The sequence below is a fragment of the Aquarana catesbeiana genome, linkage group LG08 (assembly GCF_042186555.1).
Source record: "Aquarana catesbeiana isolate 2022-GZ linkage group LG08, ASM4218655v1, whole genome shotgun sequence".
NCBI classification, from domain to species: domain Eukaryota; kingdom Metazoa; phylum Chordata; class Amphibia; order Anura; family Ranidae; genus Aquarana; species Aquarana catesbeiana.
In genome coordinates this window covers 190,378,266-190,399,861 of record NC_133331.1, presented here as the reverse complement: position 1 = coordinate 190,399,861, position 21,596 = coordinate 190,378,266, and the positions used below count along the sequence as shown (strand labels likewise).

Genomic DNA, 21,596 nt, shown 5'->3' with positions numbered 1-21,596 from the left:
ACAGTACCAAACGCACATTTCGGGGTGACCCCAATGAGGGGCAACAAGCAAAGAAACTAACCCTCGATATCCCTAAAAAAACTTATCCCCCCACAGTGACACAGGAACCAATTCCCAAAACACCATATGCACAGAGTAATACACACACCCCGATAAGGGATATGAATTCCCAATCTAACCCCTCGACAGTCACAACATTGGATACAATTTCCAATGACCCATCTTTTTTAGAGAAAATTTTGATGGGTGTACAACCCACGCAATCCAACCCCAATACTTACACCCAAATAGCACTCTAACTATCCCTGATACTGATCAAGAATCGAAACCCAATAGTCTCAATATTATTAATCTTTCATCATATGAACTCTCCTATGATGAAACCAATGTCCTGCAAAAAGGCCTAAACTTCTGTCCCAATCAAAATCTGGACAAGTTTGAGATCTATAAGGACCTCCAACTTTTCATACGTAAGCTTATTTTAAAAAAACTCTATCACAAGCAGGAGGGACCTACTAACATGACGCCACAGGAACACCAAGCACTAGAGCATTTGGTATCCCTTCTCGATGAGAATGATCCAACTGATCTCATAGATGAAATTAATTTATTCCAAATACTAGACTCTATTGAAAGATCTAATGAACCCCCGAAGGGAAACATCTCCACACTTAAAAAGAAGTCTGATTTCTGCCCTGCGCCAAGTACCCATCCAAACGCAGCAGCCTTCTTAAGGCTAGTTGGCAAAGAATTAGATAAAATAAGAATCCACAACAAATTTCCTGAAAACCTCACTAAAAATGAGAAGGTAGCGCTCAAATCATTGTCAAAAAATGACAATATCACGATTAAAAATGCAGATAAGGGTGGGAACATTGTAGTATTTGACAATAAGGATTACATCAAGATGTGCAATAGAATACTGGACAACCGAGAGTGGTATCGTCCTATACCGGCGAGTCTGGTCAAAAAATATAACAAGGACTTCTACATACTGATAGATACGGCATACTCCAACTCTACTATCACCAAATCCCTATGGCAGTTTATCAGAAATGACTTCCCACGTACACCAGTATTCTATGCATTGCCCAAAGTCCATAAAGACATCAAAAATCCCCCCGGCAGACCGATCATCTCCGGTATAGGGGCTATCAGTGAAAATGCGAGCAGGCTGATAGATGAAGTACTCAAACCATTTGTTCATGCCCTCCCCTCTTTTGTAAAGGATACAGTACACTTTCTACAAATCATTGACCAGCAAAAAATCCCTGAACATGCCATGTTTGTCACAATTGACGTTGAATCCCTTTACAGCTCTATCCCCCATGAGAAGGGCGTAGCAGCCATAAAACACGTTTTACGCACAGCACAAGACCTGGACCCTACATATAGTGAATTCATTACTTCACTTTTGGAACATATTCTCAGCCATAATGTTTTCACCTTCAATGGCTCCCACTACCTCCAGGTGCAGGGGGTTGCGATGGGGACATGTTGTGCCCCATCGTATGCCAACCTGTACCTGGGGGAGTGGGAGGCCATGTTCCTAAGCGATGAGAGCTTGTCGATGTACACGGACCACATACTGTGTTGGTACCGGTACATCGACGACCTCTTCATCGTTTGGGACGGACCAATTGACCTCCTTAGGGAGTGTCTATTGAGGATGAACCGTAACGACTTCAACCTCAATTTTACTATGTCATTTGACAAACAATGCATCACGTTCCTTGATGTAGAGGTCTGCAGAGGTGAGGAAGGCAGTGTTACTAGCAAACTGTACAGGAAATCAACCGCAAGCAATGCCATATTGCATGCAAGCAGTTTTCACCCCAAACCCCTCCTTAATTCTATCCCATATAGCCAGTACTTGAGAGCAAAACGAAACTGCTCAGACAGTAACACCTTCAAATTAGAGGCGAATAAGCTACGTGATAGGCTATTACTAAGGGGGTACTCCCATGCATCTTTGAAACGTTCTTTTAAAAAAGCTCTCTTGCAGCCTAGAGAGGAATTGCTATACTCTCAAAAAACCAACAAATCTGACAAGAATGATATTGGTACTCTTAGAATCATTACCAGATTTAACAACCAACACAGACAGGTGAGGAACATTGTGACAAAGTATTGGCACATGTTACAATGCGATCCAACTCTAGGACCCTTGGTCCCACAGAGACCCCTCTTTACATTCAAAAGAACTACCTCCTTGGGAGATAAAATCACAGCTAGTGAATTTAAGGCAGGGAACAACAAGACACACTGCAAACACAAGGGGACATTCATGTGTGGCAAATGTAGATACTGTAAATATATGCTTACAACCAGAAACCCGACCCTTCCAAATGGACAGCTATTCCGCCCCAAACATTTTGCCAATTGCAGGACTTTTGGGGTGATCTACCTACTCCTTTGTGAATGTACTTGCTTCTATGTAGGAAAAACTAAGACTGAATTTTGGAAGAGGGCATACAGACATTTAGCAAGCATGGAAACTGGTGACCCGGACCTCCCATTGGGGAGACACACCTTAATAGTACATAATGGCATATGCCCAAAAATCAAATTTCTTATCTTGGATCGGGTACATCCAGAGTCAAGGGGAGGGGACTGGAACAAGACATTGCTGCAACTAGAGTCTCGGTGGATATATAACCTAAGAGCCACCGAACCCCCAGGCTTAAACGAAACCATTTGGTTTAAACCCTTCCTCGAAGGCTTTTCATCTGGTGGTAGAGAGCAATAGGGAGGACCACCCCATAGATAACTACATGCTTGGGGTGGCACTATGGACCAGTTAACTACTCTTACTCCATCTATTAGTACCACCAAACATAGGGGACTCTACTATTGGCCATATGGCCCCATATACGTTTGGTGTACCCCCCATATATCTGCTATCCACACCCACTAATAGGAAAGGAAAGACTCCATATCCAATATTCAATGCAGCAGCCGAGCCTGACCACTGCATACTGGGCCCCCCCCCTCCCCTTTGGCCCGCATAAAAGGGCAACCCTGATTATATTATGGGACATACAGTCCCTATACTATATATTATGCCACTCTAGGTCATGTATTGAAATGTTGCTTTCTATCCTGTATACTGTATGATACTTGAGGTTATTGATGTCTAAACGATATGCATATATATTTGATGTCACTTTATTTGTACAACATGCCCCCGAACTATACTCTCAATATCTGTATGTGATTATTGTTTTGTTATGTTTTCCTCCATCAGATTGCCCTCCTAACCTGTATTGCACTGTCCATCGGCCCTGTTTCCCTGCTATAGCAACAAGATTCGGCACTATATTCTCTATTTAGCTGCATATAACATATGCTTTTCTCTTATTGATCCTATACCACGATCTGTGATCCGCCCGGCACGAAAAGAGCCGCCTGAGCGAAGTTTGGACTCATGGTGGCGCTGTGTGAGGTACAGAATCATCTGTCCTCCATCTTGCGACCCCAACGGACATGCGCAGTCCGCCGGGGAAGCTAGACGTGCCGGCGGGTGCAGTAGGCGTGGCCACGCCTCACGACGTATGCGTCCGCATGCGCTGTGGGTGCCTGGCGGCGCGCGCTCCACCCGGGGGGCCAGTCATAGTGGTTCCGCCCCTCCCTCACCATAATCAGCTGTTGTAGCTTTTCCATCAACAGCTGATAGGTGGGGAGGGCTTTATATATCCGGCTCTAGCCCACACCAGGCGTCATCTGCTGCTGACAGGACGCTTTCGGTGTGAGGTGCTGTAACACTTGGTTAGTAACCCACCACATATTTATTGACATGGATTTTTATGTTGGAACTATTGGCTGTAAATCCTGCTTGTTGTCCGTCATGCTTCACTTGCTTCATCCGCTATCTGCTATGTTCTGGGGTTTACCCTTTTCTCTTATAATACATCTAATGATCTAGTCTCTTTCATTGAAACTATTAGCCATTCATGCTACTTGGATCCCCTACATTTTTTCTTTTTTCTGTCTTTTTATTTACCATCCTTTTCTTTCTGTTTCTTCCCCCCCCCCCCCCTTTCTTATTCCCCTTCTTTTTTCTTTCCCTTCCTCCCTTTCTATCTCCCCCCCTCCTCTTCCCCCCCCCCCTCCCCCCCCCCCCCCATTTCTTCCCCCCCCCTCCCCCTCTCCCCTTCTCTTTTCTTTTTCCCCCCCTGTTTTTCACAAATCAGGGTTCTAATTTACCTCTCATTTCCATGTTGACTTTCCAGCTACTTGGACCACACTTGATCCATACTCACCATCAGTTACTGTTCTTTATAATTTTAGGCGGACCAGGTAGGACACATTTTTTGGATTTTCCATGTATTACTTTGGCTATCCTTATGTACGCACATCCTTACATATATATATATATCTTCATGATTTACAGGATACACATTTGGCCCCAGTGCGATCTCAGATCTAAACTATCATACGCCCGTTAACAATGGGCCCTCCTTCCCATTGGAAGGAAGAATAAAACCATCTTACATATCCATACCTTCCTATCTCCACCTCGACAGTGGCTTTGTGAATACTGCTGTTATACTTTACTAAAGCTCCACACATTACGACCAGGGAACGCGTCCGATGGGCAGTACGTCAATACTTCTATGTTTCTTTTAAACTCGTCTTGGAATGCATAATCTATATCCATAGATACCAATGTAAGTGTAAACAGAAAAATGTATGTGTATATATACAGATTCATACAACTATAGATTTTGTCCTTATGATCTTTTCACTGTGCACTTACCATGTTTATGTTATACATACTATTTCCCATATAGAAAATTCTTGTTGCAAACCCTACAATCACCCCTGAAGAAGGAGGCATAAGTAACTCCGAAACGCGTCGGGTGCAAATGTATTGGTATCATTAATCTTTGTATTTATGGAACTGCATTCCTTGTTTTTAACTATGTGATTATGTGACTTACTTGATTATTTTTTGTAATTAATAAACTGTTACCTACTTTACATACCTTTCTAAATATTTTCTCAAATGTGCCTTTAAAGTCCGCTAGGGGAATTTCTCTTGCTTTAAATTCGAAATTTAGGATGTGGCACAACCAGTAGATAATTGATCGATCAAATTTCTTGTGGATACAAAGTTATGGCCGATCGGTGTACATACACAGTATAGTTACATTTGTTTCCTCTCCATTCTGTATCTAAGGGTGGCCACACATGTCATGGACATATTTCTCATAGACAGTGGGTATGCGTGCTTGTCGGTGCACAAGACAGGACTGTTGGTAATTTTCCATGTAACTCCATTGAAATTGAAGAATTCCAATCATGATTATTACTCTTTTTACCATTCTCCATAGAAAGGCAGTTTTAATTATCTGATGGCCTGAGGTATTCATTTTTGTTATCGTGGGAAAATCCACATAGCCCGAGCCTTCCCTGCTCAACACGAATTATGACTGAATAGAGAACTGACATGAATGTTGTTAAATGTGGCCAGTTTATTCTACCTTAGTTCTTTTCAAGTAGTGATGCTGATCACTCTCTCTGATCAGATAGCCACAAAAGGGAGAATTTACAAATCTGCAGATAAAATACAATTATGATCAATGGCATATGAAAGAGTGAGCATGTAAAAATGTGAAAATAATCTCAAATACTACATGTGGGAAAGCTATGCAATAATAGATGTGTACTTATTGAATGTGCACCATCTCTTCCAGATTTTCACAGCGCTACTGTCTCTTGGTCTTAAGACTGTGCACTTTACAAGGGAATTTGCCCCAGAGCTTTGTAAATGAGGTGAAGCTCTGTTGACTTTCATTATCCAAGCATGTGCAAGCAAAAATGTTTTTTTTTAAATTTTTTAATATTCCTTGCAATTGATTGGGTATTCTTCACAAAGCAAAATTTCACCACTTTCACTAAATTCTGGGGCAAACTCCCTTGCAAAGTGCAACTTCTGCAAAGTTACCGTCTTATTTGCCTTTAGTAAATCAATCACTCAGTAATCACACCGGTGGCACTGAACTCCCTTCCTCCTATAATCAGATCTAAATTTCTCTGCCTGCTGCCAATCAGTATACAGTACAGGTATTTATATAGATAAGCTTATAGGAACAATCCACCATACACTGATCCTCTGTAAATACCCAGTCCTTCTGCATATGTAGGGGCATACGAGCTTTGCTCATGACGCAGTATGCATTGGCCTGGGCAGATAATTACCAGACCTGAACACTGTCATGTGAGCAGGAGGAGTTTTTTTCTTTTGTGAACTTCCACTTATAAATAGAAAAATAAGTTTTTGATTTAAAAAAAGAAAAAAAAGAAGAACACATTACTTAACAAATGAGTGTTTTTTTTCTTTTGTTTTTTTGTAATTGCCCACAGTTATTCTTTAATATACATTCCTGTGTCATTGACAGTCATACACAAATTATGTGAAGTAAAATTACCTTAAATGTCATTATAATGTTTATTGACTCTTCAAGCTATTAACGTATACGTTGATTTTTTGGCACTGTTTTCCATTTATTTAGACATTCGGTTAAGCTCCTGAGGAAGCGCTCTATTAGCGCAAAACTAGTTGAGCAGGAACTGTCACACCCCAGACTGGAACAGTCCCCGAGCGATTGTCATCGGCCAGATCTCATTGTGTCTTCTGTTAGGTCACCTTGTATCGGGGTAACCAACCAACTTTATGGGTGTTATCGGTTCATATTTTCTTTTTTTTTTTATTATTAATTTGCATAACATTGTCAGAATAAAGATGTACACATGTTTTTAATTTTATTATTTGTGCCTGAAAAGGATGCATATTCTCTTCCATAAAAACTCCTCTGTAAATACCCAGTCCTTCTGCATATGTAGGGACATATGAGCTTCACCCATGACGCAGTATGCATTGGCCTGGGCAGATAATTACCAGACCTGAACACTGTCATGTGAGCAGGTAGGAGTTTTCTCTAAACTTTCTCTTTAAACGTCCACAGATAAATAGAAAAATAAGTTAATGATCTAAAAAAAAAAAAAAAAAAAAAAAGGAAGCACACAATAGTTAACAAATACATTTTTTTTTGTATTTGCCCAGAGTTATTCTTTAAATTCTTTATTAACTTTTATAAATCTACTATTTCTATACTATTTAATAATATTTCTTTTTTTTTACAGTAACATTCTGGTATTTCACATTCAACAGGCAGTATATTTTCTGCCATTTCTACTGATACATTATATTTGCACAGTATAAATACTGTATACATTTCAAGTGAAATTTAAACATTAGGAATTATTCTGCTTGAATCATTTCTGTTGTTTCTTCACATGCTTTATATTTTGCCAGTTTGATTACTCTATCAATTTCTTTTCTACAACTCCTACAAAATCGAAGACATCTGTACTTCTGTCTAAAAAAACCCAACAAAACTCCTGGCATTTAAATAGTCTCAGAATAAACACTCAGTCACTACAGATAGATACATGTGGTGAATACACTGATGGTGTGGAATGATACATTTGCCATATATACAGAACTAAATACCCTTTCTTTGTATAGTAGCCAGAATAAATAATGGCACAGTGAATAGTCAATGTATACATCATTTTTCTTCATGATTTTTTTGGTGATGACTGATTTGTCGATGTTTCTGTGCTGTTTTCAGGTATAGTTTCCGTAATGATGGTGGCGATTGTATTATGTTTTGGTCCATTGGTCCTGTGACAGGGAAGAGTTGAGTTATGTTCTACTGCTGCCTGGTTGCCTTGGTAATTGCTGTAGGTCACTACGATGCTGGGTATTCGTGATGCTGTTACACGGGAGATAGGATCTCCCTTTCTTTGTCCAAAGCCATTCAAACTTCTACCTGTCTTTAATGTGAAAGGAGAACAAAAGGTTTGTCAGTATAGAAAGCACATTTGTAATTAGATTTATAAGCCGCAAAATGGCGAAACTGTAGGTCATTTTAATGACTAAATAATAACCAAATCTCACTCTTGTGAGACTAGCAGTCAGAGGCAGCAATGCTTTAGATCAGGGGTGTCCAACTCAATTTCATTGCGGGCCGCATCAGCATTATGGTTACGCTCGAAGGGCCGGTTGTATCTGTAAGACTATATAAAGTTATGCAGGGCTTTTTTTTTCTCAGAGAATATGTGCAGGAACTCAACCACTCCCCCCACCGAACCACACTGAGTGATGGGTGTGACCAAATTGCACTAACAGTGGGAGGATCTTAAAGGGTTAATAAATACCAGGCGTGTGTTATGTGCAGAGCTCAGGGATGCACTACGTGTGAGTGCAGAGTGTGCAAGAATCAGCTGTCTTTCACAGGCTGTTAACATCTCAGTTCCACCCTCCCCCTGGGTGTGAGGGCCACATGAGATGGCTTGAAGGGCTGAATTCGGCCTGCGGGCCTTGTGTTCCACACATGTGCCTTAGATGATCTCACACTTCAAATATACAGCTAATGGCAAAGGAGTACCTAGGCACACAAAGCACACTGTTATTTTTAGGAGGAAACAAAGGCGAAAGATATATTTTTAAAATCACTGCTTAGGCACAATAAACTGCATATGGAAAAAAGCTACCTATATAGAGAAATATTAGGGGGGTCATTAAGAGGATATTGTAGATTTTTACAGTTAAAAAAAGCATGCCCCAGTACAAAGGGTTTGTGTTGCAATTCAATGAAGGCATGAGTAGAGCAAGGTTATTCTTTTTAACCACTTCAATCCCTGGCCTATTCTGGCACTTCTCTCCTTCATGTAAAAATCATCATTTTTTTGCTAGAAAATTACTCAGAACCCCCAAACATTATATATGTTTTTTAGCAGACACCCGAAGGAATAAAATGGCGGTCATTGCAACTTTTTAGCTCACACGGTATTTGCGCAATAATTTTTCAAACGCCTTTTTTTGGAAAAAAAAAGTTTCATGAATTAAAAAATAACAAAACAGTAAAGTTAGCCCAATTTTTTTGTAAAATGTGAAAGACAAAGTTACGCCAAGTAAATAGATAACTAACATGTCACGCTTTAAAATTGCGCACAATCATGGAATGGCGCCAAACTTCATTACTTAAAAACCTCCATAGGTGACTCTTTAAAATGTTTTACAGGTTACCAGTTTAGAGTTACAGAGGAGGTCTAGTGCTAGAATTGTTGCACACGCTCTAACGCACACGGCGATACCTAACATGTGTGGTTTGAGCGGCGTTTACATATGTGGGCGGGACTTACGCATGCGTTCACTTCTGAGCGCAATCTACCGGAGACAGGGGCATTTTAATTTTATTTTTTTATTATTTATTTTTTTATTTTACTAAATTTTTTTTATTTTTACACTTTTTTTTTTACATTTTTTTTTAATCACTTTTATTCCAATTACAAGGAATGTAATAGGAATCTATGTGACAGGTCCTCTTTATGGAGAGATGTGGGGTCAATAAGACCCCACATCTTTCCTGCAGGCTGGAAAGCATGAGATCGGGAAAAAAAAATTCACCGATCTCATGCTGACGGCTTCGTTTATCTCCGGGTACCCGGGTGTGACGTCATAACTTCGCGCCCGGGCCTCCGACGGTCATAGAGATGACTGGTGATCATCTGGTCACCAGAAATCTCTATCGTCCTCATCCGGCGCCGGACGATTCTTTCTCCGGGCCCCCGATGGCACGGGAGAGCCTGGAGAAGCACCGGATAGCGGCGGGAGGGGTGATGTCCCCTCCCGTCACCTATAAGAACGATCAAGCGGCGGAACTGCCACTATGATCATTCTTATCGTGCACAGAATCACCGGCTGCAAAAGAATGATATCTGAATGATGCCTCTAGCTGCAGGCATCATTCAGATATCCCCCCTAAAAGTCAAGGATATCATTTTACTATGGCCAGGTATTGAACTGGTTAATATCTCCAGATATTCATCTGCCGATGAAACGATGACATATATACCAGTGTTTGGTTTTCTCCATGCAGGGGGAATATGGCATTGTTGGAAATGCCCCCCCCCTCAAGATGCATCCTCTATTGAGTTGAAGTGAGGAAAGAAAGTACATGATCGGATCTCTGTGTGAAGTAATCTGCCCTAACAGAAATTGCCCCAGCCACCATTTGTAATACTGGTACTGTAAAAGTTGCAAGTGCCTAATGGCTGTCAAATTAAAAAAAAACAATTTCATAAAATGTCTTAAAATTGTTTAATGAATGACAGTTGTGTGGACTTTATTTTTATTCAGAATGCACCATGAAGATGATTCCTCTGTAGTAATGCAGGCAGTTATAAGAGAGAGGGATTAAACATGTGAAAGCAGTGAGAGCCGGTTCACACTAGAAGCGGCATGACTTGCAGGTCGCCTCACCGAGGCGACCTGCACACGACTGCCACGGCGACTTGCAAGACGACTTCTGTATAGAAGTCTATGCAAGTCGCCCCCAAAGTAGTACAGGAACCTTTCTTCTAAGTCGGAGCGACTTGTGTCGCTCCGATTAGAACGGTTCCATTGTACAGAACGGGAGGTGACTTGTCAGGCGGCTAGGTCGCCTGAACGGGGCCCCCCCGTGTGAACCGGCTCTGAGGGTACAGAGTTTATTTAGGTCTAAGAGAAGGCAGTGAGGGTACAGAGTTTATTAAGGTCTAAGCGGAAGCAGTGAGGGTACAAAGTTTATGAAGGTCTAATAGGAAGCAGTGAGGGTACACAATTTACCAAGGTCTATGAGGAAGCAGCAAGGGTACAGAATTTGAAGACTAGAAGGAAGCAGCGACACTGCAGAATTTTTCAAGCTGTAGGTATCAGCAAGGGTACAGGGTTTATTGAGCTGTAGGAGGAAGCAGCAAGGGTACAGAGTTTATCGAGATCTAGGAGGAAAAAGAGAGGGTACAGAATATATAAAGGTCTTGAAGGTAGTAGTGAGGGTACAGAGTTTATCAGTGTCTGGGAGAAAGCAGGAGGTCATGGAGGAAATAACGAGGATACCACGTTTATAGAGGTCTTGAAGTTAACAGCGAGGGTATAGAATTTACCAAGGTCTAGGAGGAAGCAGTAAAGGTGCATCATTTATTGAGTTCTAGAAAGAAGTAGCAAGGATACAGAGTTTATAGAGGTCTTCGAGGTAGCAACAAGGGTAAAGATTTTATCAAGGTCTAGCAGGAAGCAGCAAGGTTATAAAATATGTTGAGGTCCAAGAGGAAATAACAACAGTTCAGAGTTGTTAAAGGTCTAGGAATAAACAGTGAGGGTAAAGAGTATATAGTATAAAGGTCTTATAGGTAGTAGTGAGGGTACAGAGCTTATCAAAGTGTAAGAGGTAGCAGCAAGGGTACAGTGTTTATCAAGGTTCAAGAGGAAGCAGCAAGGGTACAGAGTTGTTTGAGGTCTAAAAGGAAGCAGCGAGGGTATAGAGTTTAGGAGCAGCAAGGCAAAGAGATCTCGTCCAGATCTAGTAAACTGCTTGAAAGGGATTTGTTAGGTCTCCCCTCCACACAAGGAGCCCTGTAAAAAGATGGTTGTTGCTATCTGCATCTGGAGAGGCCATAATGTAACACTGATCACCTTAAGGCCTAGTGAGATTTCTGTTGATTGACAGTAGAGGAAAGCATTCAGAGTGGAACATATTGAAGAAAGAGTGTAATACCAAGGCATATGGTACCCATTGTCCGCTGCTGTCATAGGTTGCTAGTGAGCACATGAGTAGGACTGATGAAGATCTTGCTCTGCCTTAGTAAGCTTCACTCTTCAATGGCTACTCTCCAATCTCCCCAAGCCCTGTATTGTTCTTATATGTGTTACAGAAACTATCTCTATAAAATAGTATTTGCCAAAGTATGGAAACATTTACTATACAGTAGGTGATGGTATACACCAGTGTTAATTTTGGCAGCAAATTTAGATTTAGTTTTAGTCTTAGGACTAAAATGGCATTTTAATTTTAGTTCCATTTTAGTCTTCTGCAGTTGTTTTAGTTTTAGTCGTATTTAGTCAACTAAGTCTCCAGTACATTTTAGTCCACTAAAATGTCCTACGTTTTAGTCAAATAAAATCTCCAGTACATTTTAGTCAACTAAAACTCATTTTAGTGGTCTAAAATCGATTGGGTGTAATTAAATTGTAATGCATTAGTTAACCTTTCTCTACAATTTCAAAACTCATTATATACTGCTGGAGTGAAAAATCAAATATTTTATTATTTATGGTATTGAGGTATGAACATGCACTACAGACCAGTGTTAATTTTGAAGTCAAATTTCAATTTAGTTTTAGTCATAGTCTTTTGACTAAAATGCCATTTTAGTTTTAGTCCCATTTTAGTCTTTTGACTAAAATGCCATTTTAGTTTTAGTCGTATTTTAGTCATCTCAATTGTTTTAGTCGTATTTTAGTTGACTAAAACAGTATTCATTTAGTCGACTAAAATGTTTTAGTCGTTTTAGTCAACGAAATTAACACTGGTATACACCAAGGAGTTCTGGATCATAAGGAAATATAAAGTTTTGACCATTCTAGAGAGGGCTGGCAACATCATAACTTGATGGCAATTCTTTTGGGGGTATAAATCTGACCGTTCATACTGAAATAATAGGATGCAGACTGATGCCCCGTACACACGGTCGGACTTTGTTCGGACATTCCGACAACAAAATCCAAGAATTTTTTCCGACGGATGTTGGCTCAAACTTGTTTTGCGTACACACGGTCGCACAAAGTTGTCGGAATTTCTGATTGCCAAGAACGCGGTGACGTCAACCACGTACGACGAGACTAGAAAAGGCCAGTTCAGAACCAAGCACGGCACCCTTTGGGCTCCTTTTGCTAATCTCATGTTAGTAAAAATTTGGTGAGAGACGATTCGCGCTTTTTCGGACTCGTGGCTTTCAGATCGTTTTCTGCGGTTCAGTTTGTGCTTGTGGGTTTGTATCTGCTCTTCAGTGCGTGCAAGCAAGTTCCGTGTGGCTTATAGTCATTGTGTTCTTGTTAGTTCGTTACTGTTTTTCAGGTCGCTCTTCACAGGCCTTGCTGTTCTTCAGTGCGTTCTGTTACTTCGTTCTGAGCAGCCAACCGTTTTCTAGCCATGTTGCGTATATGTACTCCTCGTAGAGTTCGTGCTGTGCGGGGGCTTGGTGTTGGGGTCCTGACCTTGACACAAGTCCAGTCCATGAACATGGTGGGGAGGAGTTCATGGACCAAGAATTGGGTGCTTCAGCGTGACCAGTTCTCTCATATGCCTTTGCTCCATGAGATCTGTGAGAATAATCCTGATGATTTCAGGAACTTTCTCAGGATGACGGACCCCGTATTTCACCGTTTGCTGGCTTTGCTTACCCCCTATATCAGCAGGCAGGATACCTGCATGAGGCAAGCCATCACTCCGGAGCAGAGGCTCGTCGCTACCCTGCGGTACTTGGCGACAGGTAGAAGCCTGCAGGGCCTCAAGTTCTCGACAGGCATCTCCCCCCAGGCTCTGGGTATCATTATCCCAGAGACCTGTTCTGCCATCATCCAGGTCCTGCAGAAGGAGTATATGAAGGTAAGATTTATCCTTTAATATCACATTTTATTGTATTGAATGTTTGATAATATATTGTATTTCTTTCCTCATTCCCTAATTACCATGATTGTAATATGCTGTGAATGTCCCCTTTGTCCTCATGCATGCTGGATTTTTATGTAATAATTTTTTTAGTCCTTCATACATATTTGCCTTCACTTACCTCCCCAGCATGCAATCCTGCCCTATATTCACCTCATGTAGTCAGTTAACAATGTATTTTATCAGCTCCATAGTAGTGCTTTACACCCAAACACCCCCTAAAATTTTTCCAAATGTGATTTTGGCTTTAAATTCAGAGTGGCAGAGGTTTTGTTTTTTAGTGTCCCCAAATCATTCCCCCCAACTGCTAAGTCAGCTGATCCCAATTCTCTATCTATCCTCAATCATCTATCTGCTGACTTTGCCAAACCCATACACGCTACACCCTTCTCTTTTGTGGTCATATTTATGGATGAATTCCCCAAAGCATGTAGTGCAAGGGCCTGCCTGAATACTTTCAAATGGTACTGTTTGAAGTTTTTGTATCCTATTATTATCTTGATAGGTAATAGCAGAATGTCAAAATGTGCTCTAATGTGTACAGTGTGTATTTATATCTTTGTATTATGACACTTCTTTTACCTGTCCAGTGGGCTGCCAATAGTGTAACTAAGGAGGGGCTGTTCCAAGTAATACCCTATATTTAGGCATTCATCTCTCAATGAAGTGAAGAGGGTTACCTGTCCAAGATCCCCCCCCCATAATGTTAGAAATGGCCCATGAGAGGGGGTGGGAGGGGGAATATGATAGGTGTACCTTATACTTTGGTGTTGTAAAATTCCCCTTAATAAATGTGATCTGGATGTTGGGCAAGAATGTTTTGTGTCTATAATCTGCTTTCCATGGTTATGTGCAAAAATAATAATGTTTTTTTTTCCTCAACAGTTTCCTTCCACGCCACAGGAATGGCAGACTGTGGCCTCCCACTTTGCCCAGCGGTGGGACTTTCCTAACTGCGGAGGGGCAATTGATGGGAAACACATCCACATTGTCCCACCACCCAACTCGGGGTCGTACTATTTCAACTATAAGGGGTTCAATAGTATTGTGATGTTGGCGGTGGTGTCGGCTAATTACGACTTCCTGTATGTGGACCTGGGGAAGAATGGCCGGATGTCCGATGGTGGAGTCATTGCCAAGACAGAGTTCTACAGGCGTCTCCAGAATGGCAGCCTGGACTTGCCACCTCCAGAGGACAATGTGGAAGGACTCCCATTCGTCTTCGTTGCGGATGAAGCATTTGCGCTGGGGGACCATCTTATGCGGCCATTCCCGATGAGGACCCTCACCCCGGAACAGAGGGTTTTTAATTACCGGCTGGCCAGAGCCAGAAGAGTGGTGGAGAACACATTTGGAATCATGGCCAGCCGCTTCCGCCTATTTCTGACACCCATCCATATGGCGGAGTATAAACTTAATCATATAATCCTGCCGTGCTGTGTTCTACATAACTTTTTATGCCAACATTCTGCCAACTATGCTGGCTCAGTTGGGCCTGGGGCCGGAATTCTACATGATACAACCCTGACGGCGCTTGAAAGTGGCCGTCCTGGCTTGCCCTCCCTGAGTGCCCGTGATGTCCGGTTAAGATACCTTGAGTTCTTTGCAGGTAGGGGGGCCATCAATATGCCAGACAATTTGTGAAGCATTTATCAAATAAAAAAAAAATAGCTAATCTTTGGTGACATTTACTGCTTGTGTTTGTTTTAGTTGACCATTCACAGCAATGTGGGGAGTCCTGAAAATGGCGTGATTGTGTAACCTTTTATACAAAGCACTGTTGGGTGTTATTTACTAAAGGCGTAGACACTTTGCACTACCAGTGCACTTGAAACTGCACTGAAACTGCACTTGTAGTGCAATCCTCTTTTGTAGTGCAAAGAGGATTTGCCCTTAGGAAATAACCCCCATTTTCACAGAAAACAGCAATTACATGACCACAAAAGTGTTGTAGCATTGAGACAATAATCCACACATTCTTGATTAACAAACATTTTAATACCTGCACAATCACATGTGCATTTAGAAAAGGTTTTTAAAGCAAACCAACATGTTTGTTGTATAACAATTTTTGGGGTGGCATTATCAAAAATAGAAATGTCCATTTACGATAAAACAGGCATGTGTAAAACCAACAAGAAAGACAAAAAAATTGAACTTACAAAGTTCACATATGGTAAAACTTGAAGGCAATATCAGACATGAGTATTTAGGAACTGTGTTTAATATTGCATTCAGATGGGGTGAAGTCACCCCTTGAAAAGCCAAATTTGGAAGATGCACACCAATTTACGAATGTCAACATGTGCTAGCTGCCATCACGGGGGATCAAGGGACGTGTTTTGGGGGAGCAACCCCTTCCTCACCGCTACTTTATTATTGAGGAAGGGGTTGCACCCCCAAAACGCATCCATTGATCGCCCGTGATGGCAGATAGCACATGTTGGCACACTGTGTGTATCCTCCAAATTTGGGTTTTCAAAACATCGCTAAAAAACTTTTAAGATTGTAGCACACAAAAAAAGAAAGTGATTTTGTGGGGGTTTTAAATTCGCCCCAAAACATCAATGATGTTATTATTTTTTAGAATAACATCATTCATTTTTTTCTTGAGGTTTCCCAATTCTAAATTACACCCCATGATCTCCCCGATCAGGATCTGGGCACTTTCTGATGTGAAAGGATCTCGATCCACAACATCACGATCACCTAAAAAGAGAGAAACCAAACAAAAACAGGTATCAAAAATATGCCGGCATCCATCTCTTACCTGAGCCTGTGGTCGCAGACACTGAAAACAAAAGAAAAAGTTTCCCTAGGGTGGGGTTTTTAGGCAGCACAATGACGAAGTGGAGTCAATAATATATAAAAAAAGTATAACAAGTTTATTAAATATGTACCATGAAAGCTAAAACAATGAGCTCCAGTGGGGGGTACTTAAAATACAATTAAATTAGATAAGCTGAACATACATTGGCAGACACATATTCATAACAACGCTTGGTAACATGAATATTAAACCTGACGCGTTTCGACCCCTATGCTTTGGGTCTTCTTCAGAGGGTCAGTCTGCTGGAAAAATATACATAGATAGAATTGGTATACATATATAGGTTCCATTGATATAATAGTAATTACATCCACCGTATGGTGCATAAATCCAGTATAGTTGCCCAATAATGTGTGTCCAGCAGAAAAAGAAAAAAAGGCCTCCCACATGGAAATCCCCTAAAAGGACTGTCCTCCCCTCTTTCCCAGAGGGAGAATCCCAGGCGCCTCTATCGCCAACACGACTTAGACCAGGGCAGTGAGAACAACGACGTGACTTACGAGAGGTCACACTCTTGAAGCACCGCCTGCCAGGCCAGACGACCAACCAGGGGACACAAAAACACACCTGCGACAAGAATCAGAGAAGGCGTCCATAATGTGTTTCATTACCATACTATATCTGTTATGTGACCAGAACAGGCCACTAGGGGACAAAAGTCTCCAATATGTATCATGGGCATAAATATAAATAAATGTATATAGTATAATATAATTCATAAACAATATAGGGTATTGGCAACCATTCAGTCAGTGCTCTATATAAATATTTATATAGAGCACTGACTGAATGGTTGCCAATACCCTATATTGTTTATGAATTATATTATACTATATACATTTATTTATATTTATGCCCATGATACATATTGGAGACTTTTGTCCCCTAGTGGCCTGTTCTGGCCACATAACAGATTGTAATGGAAATTTGTAAGTTCTGTATATAATTGTATTGTATTTTGTATGTATTGCACACTGCCCTCACTGTGCACACGGCACTAATAATATTTTCAGTAAATGTTTACATTCTTTTGAGTCCTGATTAGAATAAGCCTGCCTATGCAACGCCTCTTGTTACCATGAACGTACAATTGTAATATTAATGTGATACCTACGTAATCATGTGCATAAAAACCTTCAATTGCGTCATAATAAAGCAGAACAGTTATTTGGAAAGATGCAGAGCGTATCTTTTGTGTCTGTTCCCTACTGCAGTAGTTATTGTTAATTTGGAACCACTAATCAATATGAGGATAGGAGTTGCCTATCATCAATTCAACCGAATCAGCATGGCGAGCTTTGCCTTAGGAGGGGATTCCAGGTGACCCTGAGTATCCGAAACGAGGAGCTTGAGACGATCCGGGAATTTCTGATAATCAGCCGGCTGAGGTAAGCCTTTTGCTTACATTTGAGTTATCAGACTTCCTTGATCGGTAAGGCATTTTCGGAACAAAGGGTACCTATTTTGCTCCCCTTAATCGAACTGTATTGATTGGTGGTTATATGTTATGTTGTCCCTGTCTATTGTCCATTGGAGTGTTATAGATAAGAAAGGGAAGAATAGTGCTGTTCACAGGTATATGTAGTACATCTGCTAGATAAAGTAGTTTAGAGGCAAGAGGGTATAGGCACACGTAGAGAAGAGAGAAGACTGGCCAGTCATTATGGGCATTGAATTAAGTAAGGGAATGAAGGGTAAGAGACCCTCAAAAATGCCCAGCGCAAGAGGAGCGCTATATATGAACCGAAGGTGTGGTTCCGCCTATACTGAGCCCCTAGATTAATGGTTAAAGTTGACAGTGATCCACATTGGGTAACTGGGTTACCAAGGTCCACAGGGACTAAGAATCATGCAGAGTAAACAGCTAGAGAAACAGCTATCTATGTGAGCAGGATGGATCAAGGGTGACATTAGAACTAGACAGAAAGGGACATTTTCATGTTAAGTTGTGGGATGAATTTGGGATCAGGCACTACAACTATTATGCCGCGTACACACGGTCGGACTTTTCGTCTACAAAAGTCCGACAGCCTGTCCGACAGACTTCCGACGTACCTTCGGCGGACTTGCGGCAGACTTTCTTACGAACGGACTTGCCTACACACGACCACACAAAAGTCCGACGGATTCGTACGTGATGACGTACACCGGACTAAAATAAGGAAGTTCATAGCCAGTAGCCAATAGCTGCCCTAGCATGGGTTTTTGTCCGTCGGACTAGCACACAGACGAGCGGATTTCGGGGTCCGTCGTACTTACGACGTAAAGATTTGAAGCATGTTTCAAATCTAAAGTCCGTCGGATTTGAGGCTAAAAAAGTCCGTTGAAAGTCCGGAGAAGCCCACACACGATCGGATTACCAGCCAGCTTTAGTCCGTCAGCGTCCGTTGGACTTTTGTAGACGAAAAGTCCGACCGTGTGTACGCGGCATTAGAGTCAGAAACAGAGAAATGAGAGGTAAAACAGAATACTTTATATGTTGTCAGAGAGGGAAGATGGGATGAGCACTGTGGCTCCCCATCTGATCATAGAATCATAGAAGCTAGATATAAAAGTTATTTAAACAAAATAAGGAAAGCAGAATTTAGGCAGGGAAATATTAAAGAGTTAAAAGAAAGTGAGAGAATGATATGCACATGTTGTGTACAAATGGGAAAAATGTAAGCGATTTTAGAGAGATATTGGTGTGTGTGCGAATGCTGGGACCTTTAGTTCTATTGCTTGTGTGTGTCATGTACGCAGATGTGACCCCCTCCTTTGTGCTCTAATGAAAGAAATGTGGCTGGGATGAGAGGTTAGTGATAAGCTGGAAGGACACCATTGCCAATTTCTGTTTTTTAGACAAAACATTTATAACAAAATGTGCTGGGTTAACGAATCTAATGGTAAACAATGTGATCACAATTATTTTGAATCTGTTTTCCAAACATGGTAAAATGAAGGTTACATTTAACCGTGTATTACACAAATTGAATATCCTTTGATAGTGGAAACAGTGCATTTAAAAAAGGGAAATTAAGTAAAATTAAGTAATAATGAGTATTAATTTCTAATATGAGTTTAACAATTATATAGATATATTGAAACTGGTTTAGACAACCTTTGGTTGGAAATGAAATCCAGGTTATTGGGGAAATTTGTAAAAATGGGATTAGTTTAGATTAAGATAACAATTTTGTAATTTTACATTTATACAATAAGCCCTTATTGAGAGAAAAAAAGATTAAGATGAGGTTGTTATTTTGAATAAAGCTGCCATAATATTTAACAAAGCCAAGATGGATGGAATACATAAGAAGTTCTTCTACAAAAATGAGAGCCTCTTGAGCCCATCGGGAAAGAGAGCCCTGACTGATGGGGGCATGGCCAGGGAGGAGTTGCAGGAAAATTATAACTCAGGATTGGTACAAGGGGGAAAAGGGTTGGGCCTGAGCTCAGAAGTTTGGCACCCCAGGGGATTATGGTCCTTTTCGGACGGAAGCATGGAAGAGCTCGGACCTGACCCTGCGGCTCCAGCTATGGACACGGATCACCTCCTGGCTAAGGTCCGTGAGCTGGCCCTCAGGGGTCAGGCTGACTGGCTCTTTGCCCTCTTATCCCCTGGGGTGCCCTCTCCTGCCCCTTCCACTGCCCCTTCCCCTGTGCCTCCTCCCGTGTCGGATGGACGCAGGGCCCGCAGACGTGCCCGTCCACCTTCTCGTTTCAGCCCCAGCCCCTCTGCAGCCTCTCACTGCTCCCCCCCTCCTCCCCCCATCCATCCCTCTCCAGTTCGGGTTCCCAGGGCTCCAGCAGCCAGGAAGCAGGGGTCGGCCGCTCGCTCTCGGCGTGCCCCCCCTCGTCGGTCGCCTTCCCCAGCCATCCGGAATGACGTGCGGCCCCCCCGTTCTCGTAGCCCCCGCTCAGCAGCCCCCCCCTCGCCCCCCTCCCCCCCTCCCCTTCCCTGTGTATGGCGCGAGGCCTGGATGGAGCTGGAGCGCTCCGGCCCACGGCCTCGCGTTGCATGGTACCTGCTTCCGCCCCCGCTAGCAGCAGGGGGGCGGCGGGTGTGCGGCCGCTCCGCTCCTCGGCCAGGCTGTCCTCTCGCAGGGCGGCTGGAGGGGGCCGGAGCTGCTCGCCTGCTCCGGCGGCTTTCGATCCCTCGGACGGCGGCGTGTGCAGCGGCGGCGCCTCGGCTCGGTACCGGCTCCCCCTAGCGGCCAGTTCACTCCCTGCGCCTAGCCAGGTGGGAGTATTCGAACTGGCCGTGCACAACACAAAAAATGCACGCGCCCAGCACCCCTCTGCGCCCGGCTGGGCGGGGGGTGATTGTGGGGGCAATCATAGGGGAGCATATGGGTGCGGGCTGCCTCATCCTGCGCCCTCCTGGGCGGGGTCGCAGCTGGCCCAGGATTCATATGGCCAGGGTGCCTTGCAAAACGCGGCCCTTTCAGCACCCGGCTGGGTGGGGGGTAATTCTTCCCGAGACGGGAATCATACAGACGTGGCCAGGTCGCAAGGTCCCCCTGCGCCTCTATGGGCGGGGCACTCGGCGGCTTCTGGGCCATCAGGAGCGGGCTTTTCACAGGGCAGGACTCCCATTGCGCCCGGACGGGTGGGGGACAGGTCCCAGACCCAGGCCGCGCCATGCCATTTAGCATCCCGGATGGGATGTGCCCCCTCTGCGCCCGGCAGGGCGGGTGCGGGTTTTTCGGCCCTCACGGATGCCATCCCCCCCCCGTGCTCTCGGACGCCCTCCAGTGCCCGGTCGGGCGGAGGGCTCGCGGATTCCCCCCGCCAGTCACCGGGGTTTAACCCCTCCTACGCGGTCAACATGGCGGGTAACGCCAATCTCCCTGCGCCCGGCTGGGCGGGAGATTCCGGATCCATGCTGGCGGCAGCTTCCGCCCTGGATCAGCCGGTCAGAATCCAGAGACACTCCTGCACCTGCACAGTCACTGCCCTCGGCCAAGAGAACCCTTCAGTGTCCGTGGCGGGACCCCCGCCTTTGGATCTATCAGTCGGCCGAGACGGCCCGAACATACACGGCCCCGTTGCTCCTCACGGTGCTGGCCGTTCCAACCTGCAGTCTTCCGGAGTCGCATGGGACACCGCCTCGCCCGTTGATCGCCCGTCATCGGTGATGCCCCCAAGGATCAGTGAGTATGATTGTGAATTGATTTGGGGGAGGTCAGTTGATGATTCTGTATCGGGCCCTGAAGACCGTA

The 21,596-nt window shown here is 43.2% G+C and overlaps 1 protein-coding gene and 1 long non-coding RNA gene across 3 annotated transcripts in view; one reads left to right on the top strand and one right to left on the bottom strand.

The window, feature by feature from the left end:
- Window positions 1-21,596, top strand: part of LOC141106185 (uncharacterized) — a 527,211-nt gene that overhangs the window by 211,521 nt on the left and 294,094 nt on the right. The window lies entirely within an intron of this gene.
- OPN4 (opsin 4) overlaps window positions 7,072-21,596 on the bottom strand; it is a 168,537-nt gene continuing 154,012 nt past the window's right edge. For both annotated transcript variants that reach the window (XM_073596727.1, XM_073596728.1), the window contains one exon: window positions 7,072-7,845. In XM_073596727.1, the coding sequence (XP_073452828.1) occupies window positions 7,588-7,845 (258 nt within the window). In that variant the 3' untranslated portion in view covers window positions 7,072-7,587. The remainder of the gene's footprint in view (window positions 7,846-21,596) is intronic.